The sequence below is a fragment of the Salvelinus sp. IW2-2015 genome, linkage group LG18 (assembly GCF_002910315.2).
Source record: "Salvelinus sp. IW2-2015 linkage group LG18, ASM291031v2, whole genome shotgun sequence".
Lineage (NCBI taxonomy): Eukaryota > Metazoa > Chordata > Actinopteri > Salmoniformes > Salmonidae > Salvelinus > Salvelinus sp. IW2-2015.
Genome location: NC_036858.1, coordinates 14,585,967 through 14,611,604, shown reverse-complemented (window position 1 = coordinate 14,611,604; position 25,638 = coordinate 14,585,967). Strand labels below are relative to the sequence as shown.

Below are 25,638 nucleotides of genomic sequence, written 5' to 3'. Positions count from 1 at the left end.
TCAACAAAACAAAGGAACGATGATTGTGGACCTTCAGGAAACAGCAGAGGAGCACCCCCCTAATCCACATCGACAGGCGTCAGTAGCTGGAGAAGGTGGAATATTTAAGAGTCCTCGGTGTACCACATCACGGACAAACTGCATTGGTCCACCCACACAAGACAGCCGGTTGTGAAGAAGGCCCAGAGCGCTCTTCAACCTCACGAGGCTGAAGAAATTTGGCTTGTCACCAAAGCACTCAACAAACTTCTACAGATGCACAATCGAGAGCATCCTGTCGGGCTGTATCACCGCCTGGTACGGCAACTGCTCCGCCCACAACCGTAAGGCTCTCCAGAGGGTAGTGAGGTCTGCAGAAGCATCACCAGGGGCAAACTACCTGCCCTCCAGGACACCTACACCACCCGATGTCACAGGAAGGCCATAAAGATCATCAAGGACAACAACCACCCAAAGCCACTGCCTGTTCACCCCGCTTATCATCCAGAAGGCGAGGTCCAGTACAGTGCATCAAAGCAGGGACCGAGGAGACTGAAAAACAGCTTCTATCTCAGGCCATCAGACTGTTAACAGCCCACCACTAACATTTAGCGGCCGCTGCCAAAACCTACTGACTCAACTCCAGCCACTTAAAAATGGAATTGATGGGAAATTATGTAAAAAATGTACCACTAGCCAACTTTAAACAATGCCACTTAATACAAGTTTACATACCCTACATTACCATCTCATTATGTATATACTTACTTCTATATCATCTACTGCATCTTGCCATCTTTATGTAATTACATGTACCATAGCCACTTTAAACTATGCCACTTTAGTTTTACATCCCTACAGTACTCATCTTTATGTATATACGTACTCTATACCATCTACTGCATCTGCCATTTTGCCGTTTCTGTACCACCACTCATTCATATATCTTTATGTACATATTCTTTATCCCTTTACACTTGTGTGTGTGTGTAAGGTAGTAGTTGTGGAATTGTTAGGTTAGATTACTGTTGGTAATTACTGCATTGTCGGAACTAGAAGCACAAGCATTTCGCTACACTCGCATTAACATCTGCTAACCATGTGTATGTGACTAATAAAATTTGATTTGATTTGATTTGATTTGAACTGGCAGCAGACAAACAGAGAACACAGATATAAATACACAGGGGATAATGGGGCAGATGGGCGACACCTGGAGGGGGGTGGAGACAAGCACAAAGACCGGTGAAACAGATCAGGGTGTGACATTTATGTTTGGGGCAAATCCAATACAACCTATTACTGAGTACTGAGTACTCCATAGTTTCAAGCACAGTGGTGGCCGCATCATGTTATGGGTATGCTTGTAATCGTTAAGGACTGGGGAGTTTTTCAGGATAAAAAAGAAACTGAATGGAGCTAAGGACAGGCAAAATCCTAGAGGAATACCTGGTTCAGTCTGCTTTCCACCAGATACTGGGAGATGAATTCACCGTTCAGCAGGACAATAACCTAAAACACAAGGCCAAATCTACACTGGTGTTGCTTACCAAGAAAACAGTGAACATTCCTGAGTGGCCGAGTTACAGATTTGAATTAAATCTGCTCAAAAATCTATGGCGAGACCTGAAAATTGTTGTCTAGCAATGATCAACAACCAATTTGTGAGGGCTTGAAGAAGGGGGTAAATGCCATCAACAGATACATATGTATTTTGGCTTATGGACAAATCAAAAACCAAAAGCAATTTATTTTTATTTAGAGAACTTGATGCCACAAGAGTTGATTTCACATATATAACCACCCTCCCCCTTCTTTCAGTCTGTGACACCGGAAGATGTGGTAATCAGCAATGTCCTTATCCGGGATTGAGCCATTTGTCCAAGTCTCTGTGAGAACCAAAATGTCCGGGCTCCTGTCATGCATCCAGATATCATGAAGGTCCATCTTTGACATCAAACTTTGTACGTTGATATGTAACAACCCAACTCTATGCAATTTGAATACAGCAGGGGTATCCATTTTTGTGCTATTTGAAATAACATTATGGGCCGATCTTACCACAGTGGGCTTCCCAATTGGGCTAACAGTAACAGTGGATTTCTTTTTTTTATGGTCACAAGATTGTTACTGGCAATACCCCTGGGGATATGATTATCTGTAGAAGTACTATGATAATGATGTGAAATAGTGGGAATGGGATGAGTTACCTGAGCAGGGGTTGGGATGTTTTTGAGTCAATGATTTATAAGAGCCTCCTCAATGTTGGCCAAGATAACTTTTGCACCTTTCATATTTGGATGCAAGCCATACCTCAATCAAATTCCTTATCTAATTCTAACTTGCATACACTACTTTCGTACTGCTTTAATATTGTTGTTCAATAATCCCTTTTTATTTCACACAGGCAGAGGTCCGGACGACTCTGGGGCCATTGTATGAGGTGTTTGGTGGAATTCAGGGTCCTGCAAGAAGGTTTATCCGGTCCAGGGTGGAGAGGCTGTCTACATGCTGGATAAAGGCGGGACACAGGATACGAGAGAACACCACTAAGACGACTTCACTGCAGAAGAGGGTGGGTTAACCACAGAGATCCTATTAAATGATCTTCTAATATGTAATTCTATGGGGTTAACATACTTTGAAGTTCATCGGATTTCAAACTCCCACGTACTGCATCTATATTTATAATCCCTCTATCTCCTGCTGTAATATTTTCATACAGTTGGAAGTTTAGATACACCTTAGCCAAATACATTTAAACTCAGTTTTTCACAATTCCTGACATTTAATCCTAGTAGAAATTCCCTGTTTTAGGTCAGTTAGGATCACCACTTTATTTTAAGAAGGTGAAATGTCAGAATAATAGTAGAGAGAATGATTTATTTCAGCTTTTATTTCTTTCATCACATTCCCAGTGGTTCAGAAGTCTACATACACTCAATTAGTATATGGTAGCATTGCCTTTGAATTGTTTAACTTGGGTCAAACGTTTCAGGTAGCCTTCCACAAGCTTCCCACAATAAGTTGGGTGAATTTTGGCCCATTCCTCCTGACAGAGCTGGTGTAACTGAGTCAGGTTTATAGGCTCTTGCTCGACACACTTTTTTCAGTAGCCCAACATTTTTCTATGGGTGAGGTAGGGCTTTGTGATGACTCCATACTTGATTTGTTGTCTTAAGCCTATTTTTGCCACAACGTTTGAAGTATGCTTGGAGTCTTGTCCATGTTGAAGACGCATTTGCGACAAGGCTTTAACGTCTGAACGATGTTTGAGTGTTGCTTCAATATATCTACATATCTTCTACTATGATGTCTATCTTATTTGTGAAGTGACAAGACCTCTGCAGCAAAGCAGGCTCCCACAACTTTATGCTGCTACGCGCTCCGTGCTTCCAGGTTGGGATGTGTTTTGGGCTTGACAACTCCCTTTGTTCCTCAAACATAAACAATGGTCATTAGGGCCAAAGTATTCTATTTTTGTTTCATCACCAGACGAATTTTCCAAATGTACAATTTTGTCCCGATGTGCAGTTGGGATACGATAGTCTGGCTTTTTGTGATGCGTTGGCAGTGGCTTTCTTCTTGCTGAGGTTGTCCTTTCAGTTATGTCGATTATAGGGCTCGTTTTAACTGGTGGAGATAGATACTGTTGTCCTTTTCTCAGCATATCAGTCTTGCTGTTGTTCTGGGTTTGATGTTGCACTGTTGTGGCGGACAAAGTAGGTATGTTCTAGAGACAAAAGGTTGCCTTTCTGAGCGGTATGACGGTGAGTGTTATGGTGTTTATACTTGCGTACTATGTTGTAGGATGAAGTGTCATTCAGCCGTTTTGGAAATTGCTCCAGATGAACAAATGTGGGAAGGTAACATTTTTTTCTGAGCTTTGGCTATTCTTTATTTTCATTGATGGTCAAGCAAAGAGGCAATGAGTTTGAGGTAGGCCTTGAAATAATCCACAGGTACCTCCAATTGACTCAAATGATGTAATTAGCCTATCAGAAGCTTATAACGCATGACATAATTTTCTGTAATTTTCCAAGCTGTTTTAAAGGCACAGTCAACTTAGTGTATGTAAACTTCGGACCCACTGGAATTGTGATACAGTGAATTATAAGTGAAATAATCTGTCTGTAAACAATTGTTGAAAAAAATGCACAAAGTAGATGCCCTAACCAACTTGCCAAAACTATAGTTTGTTAACAAGAAATTTGTGGAGTGGTTGAAAAACAAGTTTTAAAGACTCCAACCTAACTGTATGTAAACTTCCGACTTCAACTGTATGTCTTTAGTTATTTTTTGTTACTATTCCTTAAGTTAGTCATAGTGCTTGCGCTGATATGCTGATGGGATGATTGTTGAATGTGTAATATTGAAGTGATAAAACCTCTATATACTCAAATAAGGCTGTGTTTTAAAAGTTACTTCTGTATGTGCCTCCAGGTGCTAGAAATATTTCTAATACCTTGATATCCAACATCATTGTGGCTTCGCGTATCCATTTCAATGTAATGAAGACTGATCTAATCATGAGTACTCATCGTCCTCCACCTCCATGTTCTCCCCCTCTCTAGGTCCTGCTGTACCCGGGGGTCCTGTCTGGGGGTGCAGGCCAGCGGTTCGGGGCCATGGTGGACCAAGGGGGGCCTCTGGGGGAGCTGGTGCAGTGGGCTGACCTCAGTGCCTCTCTCTTCATCCTGGGTCACAATCTGACCTTTACCACCTCCCAGAACCACCTGCACAGGTAACACACCATAMAAATAGAATTACTATCATGGGAATCCCCATTCAAGTCAATGTTCTGTGATGGATGGGTCAGCGGCCATATTAAGTGAACCCATAACCAGGAAGGCAAGCCAGAAGTACAGGATTCAAGGTGTGCTTTACACACCTCTTAATAGAAATATGTCTAGTACCTTGATATCCAACAACATCATGGCTTTGCATATCCATTGAAATTTATTGAAGACTGATCTAATCATGAATAATCATCGTCCTTTGACAACTTAAAGCTCTCACAATGCATTGTCACTTTGAGTTCTATCTCACCATCACAGAGTGTTTGTTTGTGTTTGGTGGAGCAGTGTGATAGGTGCAGCCCCGGGTAAAGGAAGCTGCCCCATCCAGATGCCCCTGCCCTTTGACCTCATCTATACAGACTACCACGGCCTCGCCCATCTCCAGGGAGCCATGGGGCTGGCCTTCCAACACTACCAGTAATAACACTTTGGTTACTTTTGATAACATGTTGGATTACATGAACCTTATTCCAAGTTACTGTAACAATATATATCATTACCATGTAATTACCATGAAGCAAACTCGTAAGTACTAGATTCAAGACAGTTTTCCCACATAATTTCAAGTCACATAAGACTATGTGAAATATGCCTATGATGATACATTTCTTCCTCTCTCCAGATGCCGCTTCCGAATCCTTGACTCTTTTGGTACGGAACCGGCTTTCAACCTAGGGACGTATGCCCGGAGCCATGGTTACAACACGCTATGGGGAAGCTGGCGTCTACAGCCACTGCAGTACATGACCATGTTCCGTGAGTATACTGTATGTGTGTGTGGGTTAACAGATGTGATCGTATGTGTAACAGATGTGTAACTGACTCTCTTGCGTTGTGTTTTTAAAGAAAGGAATGCTCAGCCAGAGATCCCAGTTGATTGGTGTTCATTCTGACGATAGACACAAGGAAGCACATTAGATGTGCTGGACAGCAGTATGTTGATGGCTGTAGATTTGTGATTTGTCGCTTGCATATGAATATCAGACTGGGTATTTTGTAATGATCAACATTTTTTTTTACAGAATACAATAAATATATGTACCTGACGATAGACACAAGGAAGCACATTAGATGTGCAGGACAACAGTACGTTGATGGCTGTAGATTTGTCTGTTAGCATGGGAATAACTGAATTAGCAGGGAGCTAATGCGGCCATTACAATTATAGCATGCTTGCTAGCTCGCTCTTACAGCAATAACATACAAAAGCGCATCCCAGGAAGCCAGCAATATCTAACACGCACCGTGCACTCACACACATTTACTGTATATATACAGTGCCTTCAGAAAGTATTCACACCCCTTTTTCCACGTTTTGTTGTCTTACAGCCTGAAATTAAAATGGATTACATTTAGATTTTTGGTCACTGGCCTACACACAGTACCCATAATGTCAAAGTGAAATTATGTTTACAAATGAATTACAAATGAAAAGTTGAAATGTCTTAAGTCAACAACTATTCAACCCCTTATGGCAATCCTAAATAAGTTCAGGAGTAAAAATGTGCATAACAAGTCACATGACAAGTTGCATGGACTCACTCTGTGTGCAATAATAGTGTTTAACATGATWATTGAATGACTACCTCATCTCTGTACTCCACACATACAATTATCGGTAAGGTCCCTCAGTTGAGCTGTGAATTTCAAACACAGATTCAACCACAAAGACCAGGGAGGTTTTCCAATGCCTCTCAAAGAATGGTACCTATTGGTAGATGGGTAAAAACCTTTTTTTTTTTAAATCAGACATTGAATATCCCTTTGAGCATGGTGAAGTTATTAATTACACTGTGGATGGTATATCAATACACCCAGTCTCTACAATGACACAGGTGTCCGTTCTAAGGAAGGAAACCGCCAATGTGATAGGAGAAAACTGAGGATGGATCAACAAAATTGTAGTTACTCCATAATACTAACCTAATTGACAGAGTGAAAAGAAGGAAGCCTGTACAGAATACATTTTTTCGAAAATATGCATCCTGTTTGCAACAAGGCACTAAATTAATACTGCCAAAAAAATCTATTTTTGTCCTGAATGCAAAGTGTTATGTTTGGGGGAAATCCATTACAAAACTTGGTTCAGTCTGCTTTCCACCAGACACTGGGAGATGAATTCACCTTTCAGCAGGACAATAACATTAAACACAAGGCCAAATCTACACTGGAGTTGCTTACCAAGAAGACTGTGAATGTTCCTGAGTGGCTGAGTTATAGTTTTGACTTAAATCTACTTGAAAATKWATGGCAAGTCCTGAAAATAGTTTTCTAGCAATGATCAACAACCAATTTGACAGAGCTTGAATAATTTTTATAAGAATAATGGGCAAAAGTTGCAAGATCCAGGTGTGGAAAGCTCTTAGAGACTTAGTCAAACAGACTAACAGCTGTAATCGCTGTCAATAGTGCTTCATAGAAAGTATTGACTCAGGGGTGTGAATACTTATGTAAATACCATATTTCTGTATTTCATTTAAAATACATTTGCAAAAATGTCTAAAAACATGTTTTCACTTTGTCATTATGGGGTGTTGTGTGTAGATGGGTGAGACAAAAATCGATTTAATCCATTTTGAATTCAGCTGTAACACAAGAAAATGTGGAATAAGTCAAGGGGTATGAATACTTTCTGAAGGCACTGTATATATATATCAGGAAATGTACATAGTGAACTCGTACACATTGTAAATACATAAATTGAAAGCACTATTTCAGAACGTAACCTACCGCTTGCGTGTCAGTATTAAATTGGGAAGAATTGAAGTTCGCAATCTCCCCCTATCTGCAAGCGTAGCCAATAACATAACACCTTACTAATATGTCAATTCAACCAACCAATAGGAATACATAAACATCGAATACATATCTCTGCAGTGGCAAGTGGAAACATAATGAACCCTGTTATACAGTACCAGTCAAAAGTTTGGACACACCTACTCATTCCAGGGTTTTTCTTTATTTTTACTATTTTCTACATTGTAGAATAATAATGAAGACATCAAAACTATGAAATCCCTCTATGGAATCATGTAGTAACCAAGAAAGTGTTAAACAAATCAACATATATTTTATATTTGAGATTCTAGTAGCCACCATTTGCCTTGATGACAGCTTTGCACACTCTTAGCATTCTCACAACCAGCTTCATGAGGTAGTCACCTGGAATGCATTTCAATTAACAGGTGTGCCTTGTTCAATCAATCAATCAAATTTATTTATAAAGCCCTTTTTTCATCAGCCGAAGTCATGAAGTGCTATACAGAAACCCAGCCTAAAACCCRAAACAGCAAGCAATGCAGATTCAGAAGCAATTAAAAGTTCATTTGTGGAATTTCTTTCTTTCTTAATGCGTTTGAGCCAATCAGTTGTGTTGTGACAAGGTAGGGGTTGTATACAGAAGATAACCCTATTTGGTAAAATACCAAGTCCATATTATGGCAAGAACAGCTCAAATAAGCAAAGAGAAATGACAGTCCATCATTACTTACTTACTTACTTTAAGACATGAAGGTCAGTCAATCTGGAAAATTTCATGAACTTTGAAAGTTTCTTCAAGTGTAGTCGTAAAAACTATCAAGAGCTATGATGAAACTGGCTCTCATGAGGACCGCCACAGGAAAGGAAGACCCAGAGTTACCTCTGCTGCAGAGGATAAGTTAGGGTTAACTGCATTAGGGTTAACTGCACCTCAGATTGGAGCCCAAATAAATGCTTCACGGAGTTCAAGTAACAGACACATCTCAACATCAACTGTTGAGAGGAGACTGCGTAAATCAGGKCTTCATGGTTGAATTGCTGCAAAGAAACCACTACTAAAGGCCACCATAATAAGAAGAGACTTGCTTGGGCCAAGAAACACAAGCAATGGACATTAGAATGGTAGAAATATGTCCTTTGGTCTGATGTGTAAAATTGGAGATTTTTAGTTCCAACCGCTGTGTCTTTGTGAGACGCAGAGCAGGTGAACGGATGATCTCCGCATGTGTGGTTCCCACCGTGAAGCATGGTGACACGGTCAGTGATTTATTTAGAATTCAAGGCACACTTAACCAGCATGGCTACCACAGCATTCTGCAGCGATACAACATCCCATCTGGTTTGGGCTTAGGACTATCATTTGTTTTTCAACAGGACAATGACCCAACACAGCTCCAGGCTGTGTAATGGCTATTTGAACAAGAAGGAGAGTGATGGAGTGCTGCATCAGATGACCAGGCCTCCACAATCACCTGACCTCAACCCAATTGAGATGGTTTGGGATGAGTTGGACCGCAGAGTGAAGGAAAAGCAGCCAACAAGTGCCCAGCATATGTGGGATCTTCTTCAAGACTGTTGGAAAAGCATTTCAGGTGAAGCTGGTTGAGAGAATGCCGAGAGTGTGCAAAGCTATCATCAAGGCAAAGGGTGGCTACTATATTTTTTTATTTGTTTAACACTTTTTTGGTTACTACATGATTCCATGGTTTTGATGTCTTCACTATTGTTCTACAATGTAGAAAATAGTCCAAATAAAGAAAAACCCTTGAATGAGTAGGTGTGTCAACTTTTGACTGGTACTATATATGTAAGTCTGTTTATGGGTTTCTTGCATTTGTGTGTGTTTGTTTGTGTATGAGTTCATGCGTGCACGCACGTGTGTGTATGTGTCTGTATTTAGTGTTGGGCTTTACCATTTAGAGACCAACAGTGGTGACACACTGTGGGAGTGTTATTAACTATGACCGTGTTGATGTATGTTCCACAAAGGAGACTTCGTATGTCTGCAGACTTAGAGGATTAAGAACAGGTTAAATAAACGTGAGCCCTTGCCCTTCCCAAAATCTTCTCAAACACTTCCTAGTCATCTCTCCCACTCCGACTAGACTGGGACAAGCTGGAGAGCGCCGAACAGTCCGGACCACTCCCACAGGCAGGAACGCTGCTGTTTATTTGTGCTGCTCGTGCGGCAAGAGGGATGTTGCCCGCGGCGATGGCAGCTCAGAGAGAGGAAGAGACGGAGGGAGAAAGGGATTAGAGCTGGTGTCGATGGGGCTTTGAAGTGCTAGAAGGGATCTGTTGAGTGTCAGGGCCTTTGGGAAGGCATTGGTTATTGTGTGTGTCTGTCTGTCGTAAGCAATGGTTCTATCTAGCCATCGCTCCCCTATTTGCACCATTTTCCATCTTGATCATGATTCATGTCGGTGTGTTGGTGTGAGCCCACTAAGATGATGAATGGAGGGGCTACGCGTCTGGTTTGCGTGTGGAGGAGTGTTGGAGACAAGCTGGGATAAATTAGCCTGTTATTCACCCAGAGAGGACCTTCTTCACAGTTGTGAGGAAGAGTTAGGAGACAGGAGAGAGTTATTTGGCAGGGCCTTTTAAACAACTGTTGGGGGGACAGACGGACTGACACGTGGACTAATACGCACACACACACAAGCCTACACACACACACACACACACACACACACACACACACACACACACACACACATTCACAGACACATTCTTGTATTTCTTAAAATAAATATCCCATCTCTCACACCTCCCTCTCTCTGTTCTGTTAGGATGAATCTGAGAAGCTGTGGGAAGTCAAAGTGTATGGCCTATCCAAACACACTGACACTAACCCCTAAGAATAGTTTTTATTTCCACCATCGTGTGATTTATGTCTGTTTCTCTCCTTTCACGTCGGCCCATCGAGACGCTCCCAATGTTATTACTCAACTGTCACCACCCGCATTCTTGGTCCCTTATGTCGACATCGCCAGTCCAAAACAACCTTTTTTCCCACATCTTTCTGTTGTTATCCTGTACTAATGCTGTTTGTTATAGTCTCCTCCTGTCCTGACAGCTATTGGCATCTCCAGCTGCACATAGACACATTACACACATTACACACATTAGACATATAGGCATATTAGACACATTAGGCATATTAGACATTCAGTATTAGACATATTAGGCATATTAGACGCATTAGACACATTAGAAACATTTGACATATTAGACACAGACATATTAGACGCATTAGACACATTAGAAACATTTGACATATTAGAAACAGACATATTAGACGCATTAGACACATTAGACTTATTAGACACATTATGCATATTAAACACATTAGACTTATTAGACACATTATGCATATTAAACACATTAGACACATTATGCATATTAAACACATTAGACACATTATGCATATTAAACACATTAGACTTATTAGACACATTATGCATATTAAACACATTAGACACATTAGACATATTGGAGATATTAGACACATTAGACGTATTAGGCATATTAGACATACAGTATTAGACATATTAGACATACAGTATTAGACATATTAGACACATTAGGCATATTAGACACATTAGACTTATTAGGCACATTAGGCATGTTAGACTTATTTGACATATTAGACTTGTTAGACACATTAGGCATATTTGACTTATTAGATTTATTGGGCATATTAGTCATAGCCATATTAGACAAATTATACTTGTTAGACATATCAGACACATTAGACACATTGTTTTGTATTATCCTTCTCTCTTGTTCATTCTGATAGAAGCCTTTGGGATGAAACAGGTTTTATTCCTTTGAGGTCTAACTGATAGAGTATTTATACTTGTATCTTTGCTAATGAAATAATGATTTGCTGTAGTTCTTGACCGCTAGACAATATACTTCATGTGAGAACTTATTGGTTGTTTGATTGCTTAAACGTTGGTCTGTGGTTAAAATGTGACTTCAAACAATCAATACAACACTTTCCTAKCGCTATAATCCAAAATTGCATTCTGACCTGTTGCGTCTCTGTCTCCTGTGTAGCTCATACCCCTGACAACTCGTTCCTGGGGTTTGTGAGTGAGGAGGCGATGGTGGAGCAGGAAGAGAGGGAGGAGGAAGTGGAGCCAGGGCCTTACAGGAAGGACAACACGGCTGTGGTCTACGGGAAACAGGACTACATGTGGCAGGTAAGGAGGCGGAAAGAGTTAAAGGGTGCAGTGACCAACGACCGTGCCATCCAGTAATGTCCTTACTAGACAGGTTGTTTTTGGAACGGTCCACATGCGACATGCTCCCTCAATTCTACTCTACACTATAAATGAACTTCTTCTCCTCTCTACTCTACTATTTTCCAATCTTTTATTTTCTATTCCAGGGCAAGGAGCGTTATCTGGAGGTGATCAGTCAGGAGCTGGAGACCCACGGCACAGTGTACCAGCCTCCAGGCCACTCCGCTCAGCTGCCCAGTAACATCATCAACCACGGCCTGCTGACCCAGGATCAGTTCTTACAGCTCCTCAGAAGAGCCAAGGTAACAACCGAACTGAACCCAGGCCACAGTGTCTCAGGACCCATGAGGACAATTACTATCTTGATTTATTGTACCAACTTCCGTGGACATCTACGCATGGTTTCAGACCTGGATCAAATATATAGCTCGATATGTTAGGATTCAAACACTTTCTACAGTATCTCTGTAAGCCATGCAGTGATAGGGATTCTAAATGCATAGCTGCATTGCCCTCCCCCTCCAGGTGTTTGTGGGCCTTGGGTTTCCCTATGAGGGTCCAGCTCCTTTGGAGGCCATAGCTTTAGGGTGTGTCTTCCTCCAGCCGCGCTTCCAGCCCCCTCGCTCCTCTGAAAACAGTGACTTCTATAAAGGGAAGCCCACAACACGACAGGTACTGGATATGAACTCATCCCAAAAAATGTATTAAGAAATGAATCAAGTTAAATTGAAAAATTAACAATTTACCTAAAGACTATTTCACACCCAATGGTGGTTTAATTGGGAAGTGTGTGTGTGTGTGTGCGCGCGTGTGTGTGTTGGTGTGTGTGCATGCATGCATGTGTGTACATGTGTGTGTCTGTCAGGTCTCCTCCCAGCACCCCTACGCTGAGGAGTTCATCGGTAAACCCTACGTTTGGACCGTGGACATGACCAACAATACTGACGTTCAAGAGACGGTCAGGGCTATTCTACGCACAGAGGTCAGTTACCATAACCTTGATTCTACTGTTATGAATGTTAAATGAATGCTTATGTAAGAATATTCTCAGATAAATACACAACGCAGAGGTCTGAAGGTCAAGAGGGAATTAAAGATCAAAGGAAATAGTTGTTTTTCTGTAATGGGGAACTGAAGCTTAATGGGTCAGGGACACGGGAGGAATTTCAGTCCAGGACTCATAGCTACATGTGGCAAGTTCTCATTGGTCCAAATGGTCTACACATTGAGCCTGAAATGGGATACTTGTTATTTGACCATTGGCCCAATTTTACTGCAAGGAATTCTAATTGGTCAACCACAGGCTAGGCTTGGGGTATAAACTACATCCTGTCTCTTTGTTCAGTGGAGAAAACACTGAGGACAGGGAAGAATGACCATCTACTTTCCAGCATAACAACTATGATTTGTTCTCGTTGAATAAATATATATATTTTTTGTTATTCATATCAAATCAAATTTATTTATATAGCCCTTCGTACATCAGCTGATATCTCAAAGTGCTGTACAGAAACCCAGCCTAAAACCCCAAACACCAAGCAATGTAGGTGTAGAAGCACGGTGGCTAGGAAAAACTCCCTAGAAAGGCCAAAACCTAGGAAGAAACCTAGAGAGGAACCAGGCTATGAGGGGTGGCCAGTCCTCTTCTGGCTGTGCCGGGTGGAGATTATAACAGAACATGGCCAAGATGTTCAAATGTTCATAAATGACCAGCATGGTCAAATAATAATAATCACAGTAGTTGTCGAGGGTGCAGCAATTCAGCACTTCAGGAGTAAATGTCAGTTGGCTTTTCATAGAATAACATCAACTGCTAACACTTATGAAGGTTCACATGATTAGCACAACTATTATATGAAGATGTAATGGATCTCGAAGATCTATGGAAGATAGAATTAGTCTGTTTTACAGGTGAAACCTCTTATCCATTGGTATGGCTGTTATATGAATGCTTATGAAGGCTCATATGATTAGCATAACCCTGATATGAAGCTGTATTTAGCTCCTATGTCTGTTTTAAAGGTCAAGCCCTTCACCCCTCGAGAGTTCACCAGTGAAGGGATGCTGGAAAGGGTTCATGCTTACATCACTCATCAGGTACACAACACAACAATAGTCTCCAGAAACACTTAAAAACTTCTTTAAAGGGATAGGTTTCTATCTGTTTTATACGGCCTAGGGTTTATATTCCAATATGTGTCTTATAATGTCTTCTATTAGGAGGCATTGGAACAAATAAATGGTAGTCACTAGCTGGTCATGGTGGCAGTATTGTCAGAACTGATTGGCAAGTACGACACATTTGTGTTACTAATTTAGGTCAAGGATAGTGGGTGGTCACTTTTTGACGTTTGAAAAGTCTGTACCTCCTAGCATGGACAGATAGTGAGGGCCCTAAACTTAGTTGAACAACCTTGTTTTATACTGTTCCAAACCCAGTCTCGTGAGCTATATGATACATTCCAACATTTATTGCAAAATAATATAACTGTTGTTCCTGTCTTCTTGTTGACCCCAGGACTTCTGCAGCGTGTCCTTCCCTACCTGGCCACCTGAGAGCGCTCTGAGAATACACCTGGGCCCCCTGGGCCAGTCGTGTGTGAGTGTTTGTCGACGTGCCTCCCTGGTGTGTGAGCCGGCACTGTTCCACCACCTCAACAACCCCGCAGCGTTCACCAGGTGAGAGACAGACATACAGGCAGGCAGACAGAACAAACATACTGCAAACAGGTGCAAGGGCACAGCTATCCAATACCTACATACAGTGCATTCGTAAAGTATTCAGACCCCTTCACTTTTTCAACATTTTGTTACGTTACAGCCTTATTCTAAAATGTATTAAAATTGTTTTTTCCCCCTCATCAATCTACACACAATACCTCCATAATGATAAAGCAAAAATAGGTTTTTGAAGTAACACATTTACATAAGTATTCAGACCCTTTACTCAGTACTTTGTTGAAGCACCTTTGGCAGCGATTACAGCCTCGAGTCTTCTTGGCTATGACGTTACAAGCTTGGCACACCTGTATTTGGGGATTTTCTCCCATTCTTCTCTGAAGATCCTCTCAAGCTCTGTCAGGTTGSATGGGGAGTGTCGCTGCACAGCTGTTTTCAAGTCTCTCCAGAGATGTTCGATCGYGTTCAAGTCRGGGCTCTGYCRSMMCCACTCAAGGACATTCAGAGACTTGTCCTGAAGCCACTCCTGCATTGTTTTGGCTGTGTGCTTAGGGTCGTTGTCCTGTTGGAAGGTGAACCTCCACCCCAGTCTGAGGTCCTGAGTGCTCTGGAGCAGGTTTTCATCAAGGATCTCTCTGTACTTTGCTCAGTTAATCTTTCCCTCGATCCTGACTAGTCTCCCAGTTCCTGCTGCTGATAAACATCCCCACAGCATGATGCTACCACCACCATGCTTCACCATAGGGATGTTATTGGCCAGGTGATGAGCGGTGCCTGGTTTCCTCGACGTGAAGATTGGCATTCAAGCCAAAGAGTTTAATCTTGTTTCTCATGGTCTGAGAGTCCTTTAGGTGCCTTTTACCAAACTCTTGTGGGCTGTCATGTGCCTTTTACTGAGGAGTGGCTTCCGTCTGGCCACTCTACCATAAAGGCCTGATTTGTGGAGTGCTGCAGAGATGGTTGTCCTTCTGGAAGGTTCTCCTACCTTATATAGACTGGTGTGTGCCTTTCCAAATCATGTCCAATCAATTGAATTTACCTCAGGTGGACTCCAATCAACTTGTAGAAAAATCTCAAGGATGATCAATGTAAACGGGATGCACCAGAGCTCAATGTTGTGTCTCATAGCAAAGGGTCTGAGTATTTATATAAATAAGGTATTTCTGTTTTTCATTTGTAGTAAGTTTGCTGAGATTTCTAAAAACCTGCTTTCGCTTTTTCATCATGGGGTATTGTGTGTAGAAAGATGAGGAAGAAAAGCTACATGAATCAATTTTAAAATAAGGCTGTAATTGAACAAAATGTGGTGAAAAGTGAAGGGGTCTGAATGCTTCCCGAATGCACTGCATACACAGGTGCGAGGGCACAGCTATCCAATACCGACATGAACACAGGTGCAAGAGGACTAGCCAATACATACACATAACACACACAGTGGTATTATATTGTACCATGGTTTAGGCTGGATGCATGTGTGTAGATCATCTCAGGTGTCTGTTAGTACTCATGCGCTACATGTACACTTTAACATCCGCTGTAATTCTCCAGACCAGGTAGGCCAATACAATCCCTGTTCAATGTTTTCACACAATATTGTGATAGTCTATAAGAAACTCCCATCAATACCCTGCTGTATCACATTGCTGACAATAGCAAAATTCCCCAATTACAGTGTGCAATGGTTTTTGTTCCAGCCTAGCGCTAAAACTGTGACATATAACTAGTAGGTCAGCTTAGGTGACATATAACTACAATAGTTAAATGTCACAATTTCGAACAGATTCTGTTGAGGCCATACTGATTGATCCCTGCTTTTCCCTCTGGCAGACTGGGCCTGTCCTGCTCCAGCATGGACCAGGAAGTGGACAACCATCTATTTCCTGCCTACAGCCCGTGGGGTCGTCGCTGCGGCCTGCAGCGGGAGCGTCTCCTGTTCAGCTGCGCTGGGTCCGACCCTGTCCACCGCAGACTCTGTCCCTGCAGGGCCCACCGGGCGGGACAGGTGGCGCTGTGTCCTGACTGCCTCTAAGGGGCAGACTCTCAGGATTCTCATTGGAGAAAAAGGAGGAAATGGAAGGTTGAAGTGCATCCTATGTCTGGGGTCATGTTCACTAGGCACGAAACAAAAGAAAACCAGCTGAAATGGAGAGGTGCTATCTGAACTTGTCCAATAGGAAATGCTTTTTTTCGTTTTCTATTGCAAAATGTCTTGTTACATTGTGCCCTGATGAACACAACCCTAGGCTCTTCACTCACAGGAAATGGATGTCACGTTCCRGGTTTATCTGATATCACTCAGGAAGAAAGAAGATATAGAGCCCTGATCCGTCATGTCTCCTCAGTTGCACAAAGGAATAGGAGTAACATAGGCAAAATACGTTTTCTGTCTCTCCATATAGGCCTGACATTACTTGGCCTCACACAGGATATATCAGTGTTGTGTCCTTTCATTCCCAGTATATCTGATATCTCTCTGCCTTCGCCTATGTGGCCTGTAAAGTGACCACAACCTGTCATACCAGAGGTCACTCTATGACAAACTGAGTCAGGCCGCATTTTTACAACCAGAGAGTCCATCACATCACATTCAAGTAATAGCTTCAACAGAGGGCCATCACTCATTGATGTGCGGTGTATTTCATGAGGTTAAACACAATGTTGCAGGTGAAAATGTGACGTGTAGTGCTGACATGACCCACAGTTCTAAATGACAAACAGCCATACCTGATCTACACAATAGATTTCTATCGTAACGTTCTCTTGAACAGACTTCCATAGTAGTGGTGGACTGGGGCGTGTGGGATTACTAGCCATGTACAATGGCCGCTCGCGTCGCATCGCCGGCCCTGAATATTACCTCAGTCCTCCTCGGATGCGTGACAGAGTAAATAATGGGGGCCAGAGCCATGTATTTAGAGTTAGGCCAAATTTTTGAATTTTGAATATTGTTCTAATTATAGACATTCAGTTACATAGTATTAAGTATTCCCCATGTAATGTTAATGGGGAGCTAAAATGTCATGTAAATGCATCATAATACAGAAATCATATTGGCCCAACTCTCTAAATACATGGCTCTGATGGGGGCCATTATCAGAGTGAATCATGGGTAATCAGCACTGAATGTCTTTGAGAGGGCAATGCAATAAGACCACGATTATTCCCTCATATAAACACACTCAAAATGCTGTACTATATACTATGTGTACTGTATAAGATATGTGTTTATATGACAGAATATTAATAGTGTTATTGCCCTATTGCCTTTTGATATGATATATCTATAGTGATCTGGCTGAACTTGTAGAGAGGACGATTTTGAAGGACGATATCCTGCTCAGGAGCGAACGTTGAACTGAACTAACAAACAAACCCGAGCCAAATGAAGTGAGGGGTGATGGGTCACAAAAACGAGTGTGGAGGTTGGGAAGCCTGTCTTCTTCTCGCCTGGCTTCTTCCATCACCCCTTTCTCTACATATAAGAGTGAGGGAAGAAGTGAGAGACCGAAACAGACGTAAATGAATAGCACTAAACTGAGGGCTCTTATCTGTTAGAAGTGATCGGGTGGGGGCTTACACAGTGCAGCTGCTAGCCTAGCTTCAGTCCAAGTCCTTGGACTGTCTATGGGCTCCTTCACCTAAAACTAGAAAACTGAGAGAGGGTTTCTCAGAACAGACACACGTGATTACCGTGACTGTCCCAATGCACTCCGCGTAACCCAAACACAGCACAGCTCAGGAATTGGACGGGACCACTCAGGGCTGTGACAGGATGACGGACAGCTCAATGACTGTAAAACGGCTGTCTAAAAAAAACAGTGGAACTGACATAAGCAGAATGTTTAGCAAATTCAGCTGGCCCTGTCAAGTGAGACTTGAATGTGATTTGACGAACGTTCCAAAGATGATAAGAGTGAGTGGACTTGTGTTTTGTTTCAAGGCACTGTTCATCAGTTACGGAAAATAAAATTGTACTTGACTCAAAGGAATTATACAATGAGAAATAAGATCATTGGGAAATGTTGTGTAATTTTGTGACTCACACTCACTGTTTTGTTTAAAGGTTCTCGCATAACACTTGACAAGCTGATAATGTAAGGTTATAGAAGGGCTAAGATAAAATAAGATTGTAAAATATAATACAATATAATAWWYTTWTTTTTTTTACTCTTTAATATTGACATTATTGGAGCATGACTGGCATACCAATAGCTACACACACTGCTAGATCTCCAAAGCCCACAAACGACAAACAACATGTCACAATTCTAGGGTGGCATCTGTAAACTATCAGTGCCCTCCACTAATATTGGCACCCTTGGTAAATATGAGCAAAACGGGCTGTGACATATTTTTTATTTTCTGTTTATCCTCTTTCATTCAAAATATTCACAAAAATCGAACCATTAATTGAAATAAAATGATTGAAAAAAATGTATGTGAAATAAATTAAATAAATATTTTTCTCCAAAACGTGTGCCACAATTATTGGTACCCCTAGAAGTTCTTATAAGTAAAATCTAACTGAAGTATATTCCCATTCATATTTTACTTTTTTAAGTTAACCTGAGTGATTAGGAACACTTAAGTGGTAAGCCATGACTTCCTGTTTTACTGGGGTATAAATATGAGGTGACACACAGGCCAAGTTCCCATAGTCATCCTTCATTATGGGAAAGACCCGAGAATACAGTAATGATGTGCGACAAAAGGTTGTTGAGCTGCACAAATCAGGAAATGGCTATAAGAAAATAGCGTAAAGGTTGAAAATGCCAATTTCCATCAAGTACCAGCAGATATTAAATCAAAACCTGACTGRCTCTGCTAGGAAGCTTAAACTGGGCCGTGGTTGGATATCCCAGCAGGACAATGATCCGAAGCACACCTCWAAATCAACACAWAAATGGTTCACTGACCACAGAATCKAGGTTTTGCCATGGCCYTCCCAGTCCCCTGACCTAAACCCCATAGAAAACCTGTGGGATGAGCWGAAGAGGAGAGTCCACAAGCGTGGACCTCGGAATCTGAAGGATCTGGAGAGATTCTGTATTGAGGAATGGTCTCAGATCCCTTGCCATGTGTTCTCCAATCTTGTTATGCATTATAGGAGAAGTCTCAGAGCTGTTATATTGGCAAAGGGAGGTTGCACAAAGTATTGAATGAAGGGGTGCCAATAATTGTGGCACACATATATTTGAGAAAAATCTTTGTTTTATGATAAGAATACATTTTTCCTTCCAATTATTTTACTTTAATTAAAGTGTTGATTTTTGTGAATATTTTGAATGGAAGACCAAGAGGATAAACAATAAAGACGTTTTTTTTCGCAGCCCGGTTTGCTTGTATTTACCAAGGGTGTCAATAATAGTGGAGGGCACTGTAGAAGGGATTCATAGCTGAGTGATGAAGGGGTTAAAAAAGAAGGGATGACTGGCGGGGAAAGGAGGACAATAATGAAGGGAGGAAACATGAACCTGTCACGGGCAGCCAGACAGGCAGGAAAGTTCACGGTCCAATAGTGTTTACCTTAACACATTTTAATTTTATATGATCTTTTTGTTTTTACCATGAGTATGAATACCTCTTGGAGAGATGAGGGACTGAGGGTGAAACCCAAAAGAGTACTTTTGAAAAACTTGTGAAGTGACTTTAAAAAAAATCCTATACTAGGTCATGTAGACCAAATGAGTTGTGTCATCATAAGATTTTAGGATGTCACCAATATAACAAAAGTGAAATCTATGTGTAATAATGCATATATACTGAACAAAAATATAAATCCAACAATTTCAAAGATTTTACTGAGTTACAGTTCATATGAGGAAATTAGTCAACTGAAATAAATTCATTAGGTCCTAATCTATGTATTTCACATGACTGGGAATACTGTTGGTACCTTAAAAAATGGGCCTTACAATCGGCCTCAGGATCTCATCAGGGTATTTCTGTGCATTCAAATMGCCATTTATAAAATGCGATTGTGTTCGTTGTCCGTAGCRTATGCCTACCCATACCATAACCCTACCACCACCATGGGGTACGACGCCATACACGTGGTCTGCGGTTGTGAGGCCGGTTGGACGTACTGCCAAATTCTCTAAAACAACGTTAGAGGCGGCTTATGGTAGAGAAATTAACATACAACTTTTCTGGCAACCTCTCTGGTGGACATTCCTGCAGTTAGAATGCCAATTACACGCTGCCTCAAAATTTGAGACATCTGTGACATTGTGTTGGGTGACAAAACGGCACATTTTAGAGTGGCCTTTTATTGTCCCCAGCACAAAGTGCACCTGTCTAATGAGCACGCTGTTTAATCAGCTTCTTGGTATGCCACACCTGTCAGGTGGATGGATTATCTTGGTAAAGGAGAAATGTTCACTAACAGGGATGTAAACAAATTTGTGCACAAAATATGAGAGAAATAAACTTTTTGTGTGTATGGAACACGAAACATGGGACCAACACTTTACATGTTGCATTTATATTTTTGTTCAGTGTAATTAGAGCTCTAAGCACAGAGATACAAATGACATTGTGTGTTTAAACCAGCATGTAATAAGAAAGGAATTGGTATAATGTCCCTATTGGCAAAATATTCAACTTACTGAACACATGTGGTTATGCTGATTAGTTTCTCTCTCTCTCTCTCTCTCTCTCTCTCTCTCTCTCTCTCTCTCTCTCTCTCTCTCTCTCTCTCTCTCTCTGTCCCTCCTCTCTCTCTCCTCTCTCTCTCTCTCTCTCTCTCCTCTCTCTCTCTCCTCTCTTCTCTCTCTCTTCTCTCTCTCTTCCTCTCTCTCTCTCTCTCTCTCTCTCTCCTCGTGCCCCTCGCTCTCTTCTCTCTCGCTCTCACACACACTCTGTTCCTCTTTCTCTCTGTCTTTTCCTCCCTCTCTCGCTCCCTCTCTCTGGAAATATCTTAGAATGATAGTTGAGGCTAGAGTCGTGAGGTGGGACCACCAGTGTGTATAGTCCATTGCGTTTAGGGTGTTTAGATTCTGATGTTCCCTCAATCACACTGTTTATGTAGGTCTGCCCTCCAGGACACCTACACCACCCCTGTCACAGGAAGGCCCATAAAGATCATCAAGGACAACAACCACCCAAGCCACTAGCCTGTTTCACCCCGTATCATCCAGAAGGCGAGGTCAGTACAGGTGCATCAAAGCAGGGACCGAGAGACTGAAAAAACAGCTTCTATCTCAAGGCCATCAGACTGTAACAGCCACCATAACATTTAGAGGCGCGCTGCCACATAACTGACTCAACTCCAGCCACTTTAAAAATGGGAATTGATGGAAATTATGTAAAAATGTACCACTAAGGCCCACTTTAAGCAATGCCACTTAATACAATGTTTACATACCCTACATTACCCATCTCATATGTTATAATACTGTACTCTATAATCATCTACTGCATCTTGCCATCTATTATGCAATACATGTACCACTAGCCACTTTAACTATGCGCACTTTTATGTTTACATACCTACAGTACTCAATCTCATATGTATTACCGTACTCTATACCATCTACTGCATCTGCCATTGCCGTTCTGTACCACCACTCATCCATATATCTTTATGTACCATATTCTTTATCCCTTCCACACACTTGTGTGTGTGTGTAAGGTAGTAGCGTGAATTGTTAGGTTAGATTACTTTGTTGGTTATTACTGCATTGTCGGAACTAGAAGCACAAGCATTTCGCTACACTCGCATTAACATCTGCTAACCATGTGTATGTGACTAATAAAATTTTGATTTGATTTGATTTTGATTTGAATTTATGTTGCACCCAGTCAAATACATTTTCTGTCACAGTCTAAGGGCATGCCTCTATTTCTGATTTATTTTCTTTCTCTACCTTTTTTCTGCTCACTCTCTCTCTCTCTCTCTCTCTTCTCTCTTCTCTCTTCTCTCTCTCTGACCTTTCCAAAGTCCTACTTTCTTTCCTTTCTCTAGCATACCTCTGTCTCTCGATCTTTTGTTTCTGATCCTGCCAACTGACGACAGTTTGCCCCATAGGGGGCAGTGTGGTTTGCTAACCGGACTTGCTAACCATGCTCTCGCTCTCTTTCTCTCTCTCGCTCTCTCTCTCTCTCTCTCTCTCTCTCTCTCTCTCTCTCTCTCTCTCTCTCTTCTCCTCTACAAAGTAAGGCATCGCGGAAAACACTCGGCATTCCAGCAAAAAATCTCTTCACCACCTGCCTGGAGAGGAAAACAGTTGGGCATATGTGGATGATGCTTCCAGTTTGGCGCTCTGAGCCTATTCCCTACACTCTGCAAAAAGAGGGGGGAAGGAAGAAAATCTTTACTACCATAACAAAGCAGCTGCTTTTATTGAAACCTGTTATTGGCGTGCCAAGATTAGGCCTACACTAAACAACAGCCCCCCTKCTCGGCCAAATAAAATTCTGACAACAAACACTTGGCTTGCCTACAACGCTGCAAAAAAAAGCCACAGAGGTTGGCCCTAATGATATTTGGTAACCATTACGGAAGATTAAGTGAAATGAAGAAAACAAAGAGGCAAACAATGATTTGTTTGAAAGTTGCTTCCAGGCAAAGATAGTGAGTCATTGCGGGGTAACCTCTAGGCAACGGTGTATTATTTGTTGTGTTGTGTGCGAGAGTGTGGCTACCGATGATGATGATACTGATTGATTTTTTTATAGGGTCATGCATCTTATTGTTTCCAAATGAAATGATCACACTTACATATACGTAAATGGCCTACGTACACACACATTTGCATTCGTACTGAAATTAAAACAACTGAAACACAAAATAAAAACCTTTCAGTTATACAACTTATTTTGTTGAGTCTTCCAAGCTTTGGAAATAACATTTGCAACCAGGAACACTTATTTTCTGAATAGTCTTCAAGTTTTAATTCATCACTACTCATCATATCATCATATTAGTTCATTCTCAATCATTACCGTGTGTTATGGTGCAACTGTGTGATTGCGTGCTTTGTCTGTCTGTGTGTGTGTTCTATAACAATAGTGCTTGTATGCAACTGTTTACAGATGTGTGTTCTATCAAGCTGGTGCTGAAGTTCTTTTCCCATACACTGAAACTGTATGTGTGTGTGTGTGTTCCATCAAAAAGGTGCTACCATGCTGTGTTTTCGGTGTGCGTGTGCGTGTGCGTGTGCGTGTGTGTGAAAGAGAGATTAATCTGCTAGTGGCAAAGAAAAAGAAAGCACGCAGAAAGCAGCTAGCTAACGTGCTGCCTAGGTGGCAAAAGAAAGAAACACAGAAGCCAGACTAGCTATACAGTCCTGCTAGTCCGAAGAAAAGAAACACAGAGAAGCAGCTAGCTACAGTCTGCTAGTGCCAAAGAAAGAAAAGAAACACAGAAAGCAGCTAGCTAACGTCTGCGCTAGTGCCAAAGAAAAGAAAACACAGAAAGCAGCGTAGCTAACGAGTCTGCTAGTGCCAAAGAAAAAGAACACAGAAAGCAGCTAGCTAATGTCTTGCTGAGTGCCGAAAGAAAAGAAAACACAGACAGCAGCTAGCTAACGTCTGCTAGTGCCAAAGAAAAGAAACACAGAAAGCAGCTAGCTAGTTCTGCTAGTGCCAAGAAAAGAAAACACAGAAGAAGCAGCTTGCTAACGGTCTTGCTAGTGGCGAAAGGCAAAGGAAACAAGAAAGCAGCTGCTTAAAGTACGTGCTAGTGCCGAAAGAAAAGAAACACAGAAAGGCAGCTAGCTAACGTCTGGCTAGTGCCAAAAGAAAAGAAACACAGTACAGAAAGCAGTAGCTAAAGTCTGCTAGTGGCAAAGAAAGAAAACCAGAAAGCAGCTTAGCTAACGTCTGCTGAAGTGCCAACGAAAAGAAACACAGAAAGCAGCTGCTATACGCTCTGCTAGTGGCAAAGAAAAAGAAACACTAGGAAACGGGGCAGCTAGGCTAACGTCTCTAAGTGCCAAAGACAAGAAAGCACAGAAAGCAGCTAGCTAACGTCTGCTAGTGCCAGAGAAGCCTTGTCATCTTTCATCCCCACACCTCTGAGTTTCCTTCATTTTCTTGGGGCGTCATAATGGCCTCTTATTGTCCCATAAATGGCTCCTTTTGGGGGATTTATAGTGGAGGGGGGAATAAACGGCCTCCTTTTGGGAATGTCCCCATCTGGGCTTAGTAAGGAGACACCAGGCGCAGGATTGCGGCCCATTACACCATCGCATACTAGGCAGGTCCTCTGTGGCTTTGCCTATCGCGTGCGAATGCGATCGCAGGCACAACGTTAACAAAGATATTGGAGCTTTGATTTTCTGGCGTTTCGTTCAGATCATTGCAAAGTAATAAATTCGAGTTGAGAAGGGCTCAGTTAGGCGGGTGTCCCTTCCTGCTAGTTTACTCTGGCTGTAATTAAAATACTAATGAGGTATGGGAAGGGGTGTGCTGTTTATGTTGCAACCCGCCTGATCCTGACCTTTGGAAAGAGACTTGTGGTTCCCATAATGGTAGAAGCCCCTTTTCGGGGGCAGATAGCTTCTGCGTAGATTCAAGATGACTTTGGAGTGGTATGCTCCTGAGATTGGAGATGTCAATCAAACTTACATTCATTACGACACATTATATATATAAAGTAGCACGAAATTCTGGACGGAGAATATTCTGCATGGGACAGAGCTATTCTTTGACCTCATCATTCAATGATGACATGGCCCACATCTTTGCGTCTCTCTTCTCTCTCTCTATCTCTCGCTTTCTCTACTCACTGAACAGGTCACAAGGTCAGAAGATCTTGCTGCTGTGATATGCACACTGTGTATTTGCAGCCCAAATCGATACTGGCGAGGTTATCAAAATTGGGATTTGTTTTGTGAATTATTGGTGGGTCTGTGTAATCTGAGGGAAATATGTGTCTCTAATATGGTCATACATTGTGCAAGGAGTTGGAAGTGCAGCTCAGTTTCCACCTCATTTTGTGGCAGTGTGCACATGAGCGGTCCCCTTCTCTCTCTCTCTCGTCTTCTCTCTCGTCTCTCTCTGCTCTCTGCTCGTCATCTCTCTCTCTCTCTCTCTCTCTCTCTCGTCTCTCTTCTGCTCTCTCTCTCTTCTCTCTCGTGGACTCTCTCTCTCTCTCTCTCTCTCTTCTCTCGTCTCGTCTCTCTCTCTCATCACACCTCCCTCGTCTGCTGTCTCCCCTCTCGCTG

General features: G+C 41.9%; 1 protein-coding gene across 1 annotated transcript in view; it reads left to right on the top strand.

The window, feature by feature from the left end:
* LOC111977369 (alpha-1,6-mannosylglycoprotein 6-beta-N-acetylglucosaminyltransferase B-like) overlaps positions 1-18,456 on the top strand; it is a 52,184-nt gene extending 33,728 nt beyond the window's left edge. Inside the window, exons 8-18 of the mRNA XM_024006753.1 lie at positions 2,387-2,554; positions 4,554-4,723; positions 5,064-5,195; positions 5,401-5,534; positions 11,601-11,746; positions 11,935-12,090; positions 12,314-12,460; positions 12,654-12,770; positions 13,811-13,885; positions 14,307-14,467; positions 16,295-18,456. Coding sequence (XP_023862521.1) covers positions 2,387-2,554; positions 4,554-4,723; positions 5,064-5,195; positions 5,401-5,534; positions 11,601-11,746; positions 11,935-12,090; positions 12,314-12,460; positions 12,654-12,770; positions 13,811-13,885; positions 14,307-14,467; positions 16,295-16,496 — 1,608 coding nt within the window. The 3' untranslated portion in view covers positions 16,497-18,456. The remainder of the gene's footprint in view (positions 1-2,386; positions 2,555-4,553; positions 4,724-5,063; positions 5,196-5,400; positions 5,535-11,600; positions 11,747-11,934; positions 12,091-12,313; positions 12,461-12,653; positions 12,771-13,810; positions 13,886-14,306; positions 14,468-16,294) is intronic.
* The last annotated feature ends 7,182 nt before the right edge of the window (positions 18,457-25,638 follow it).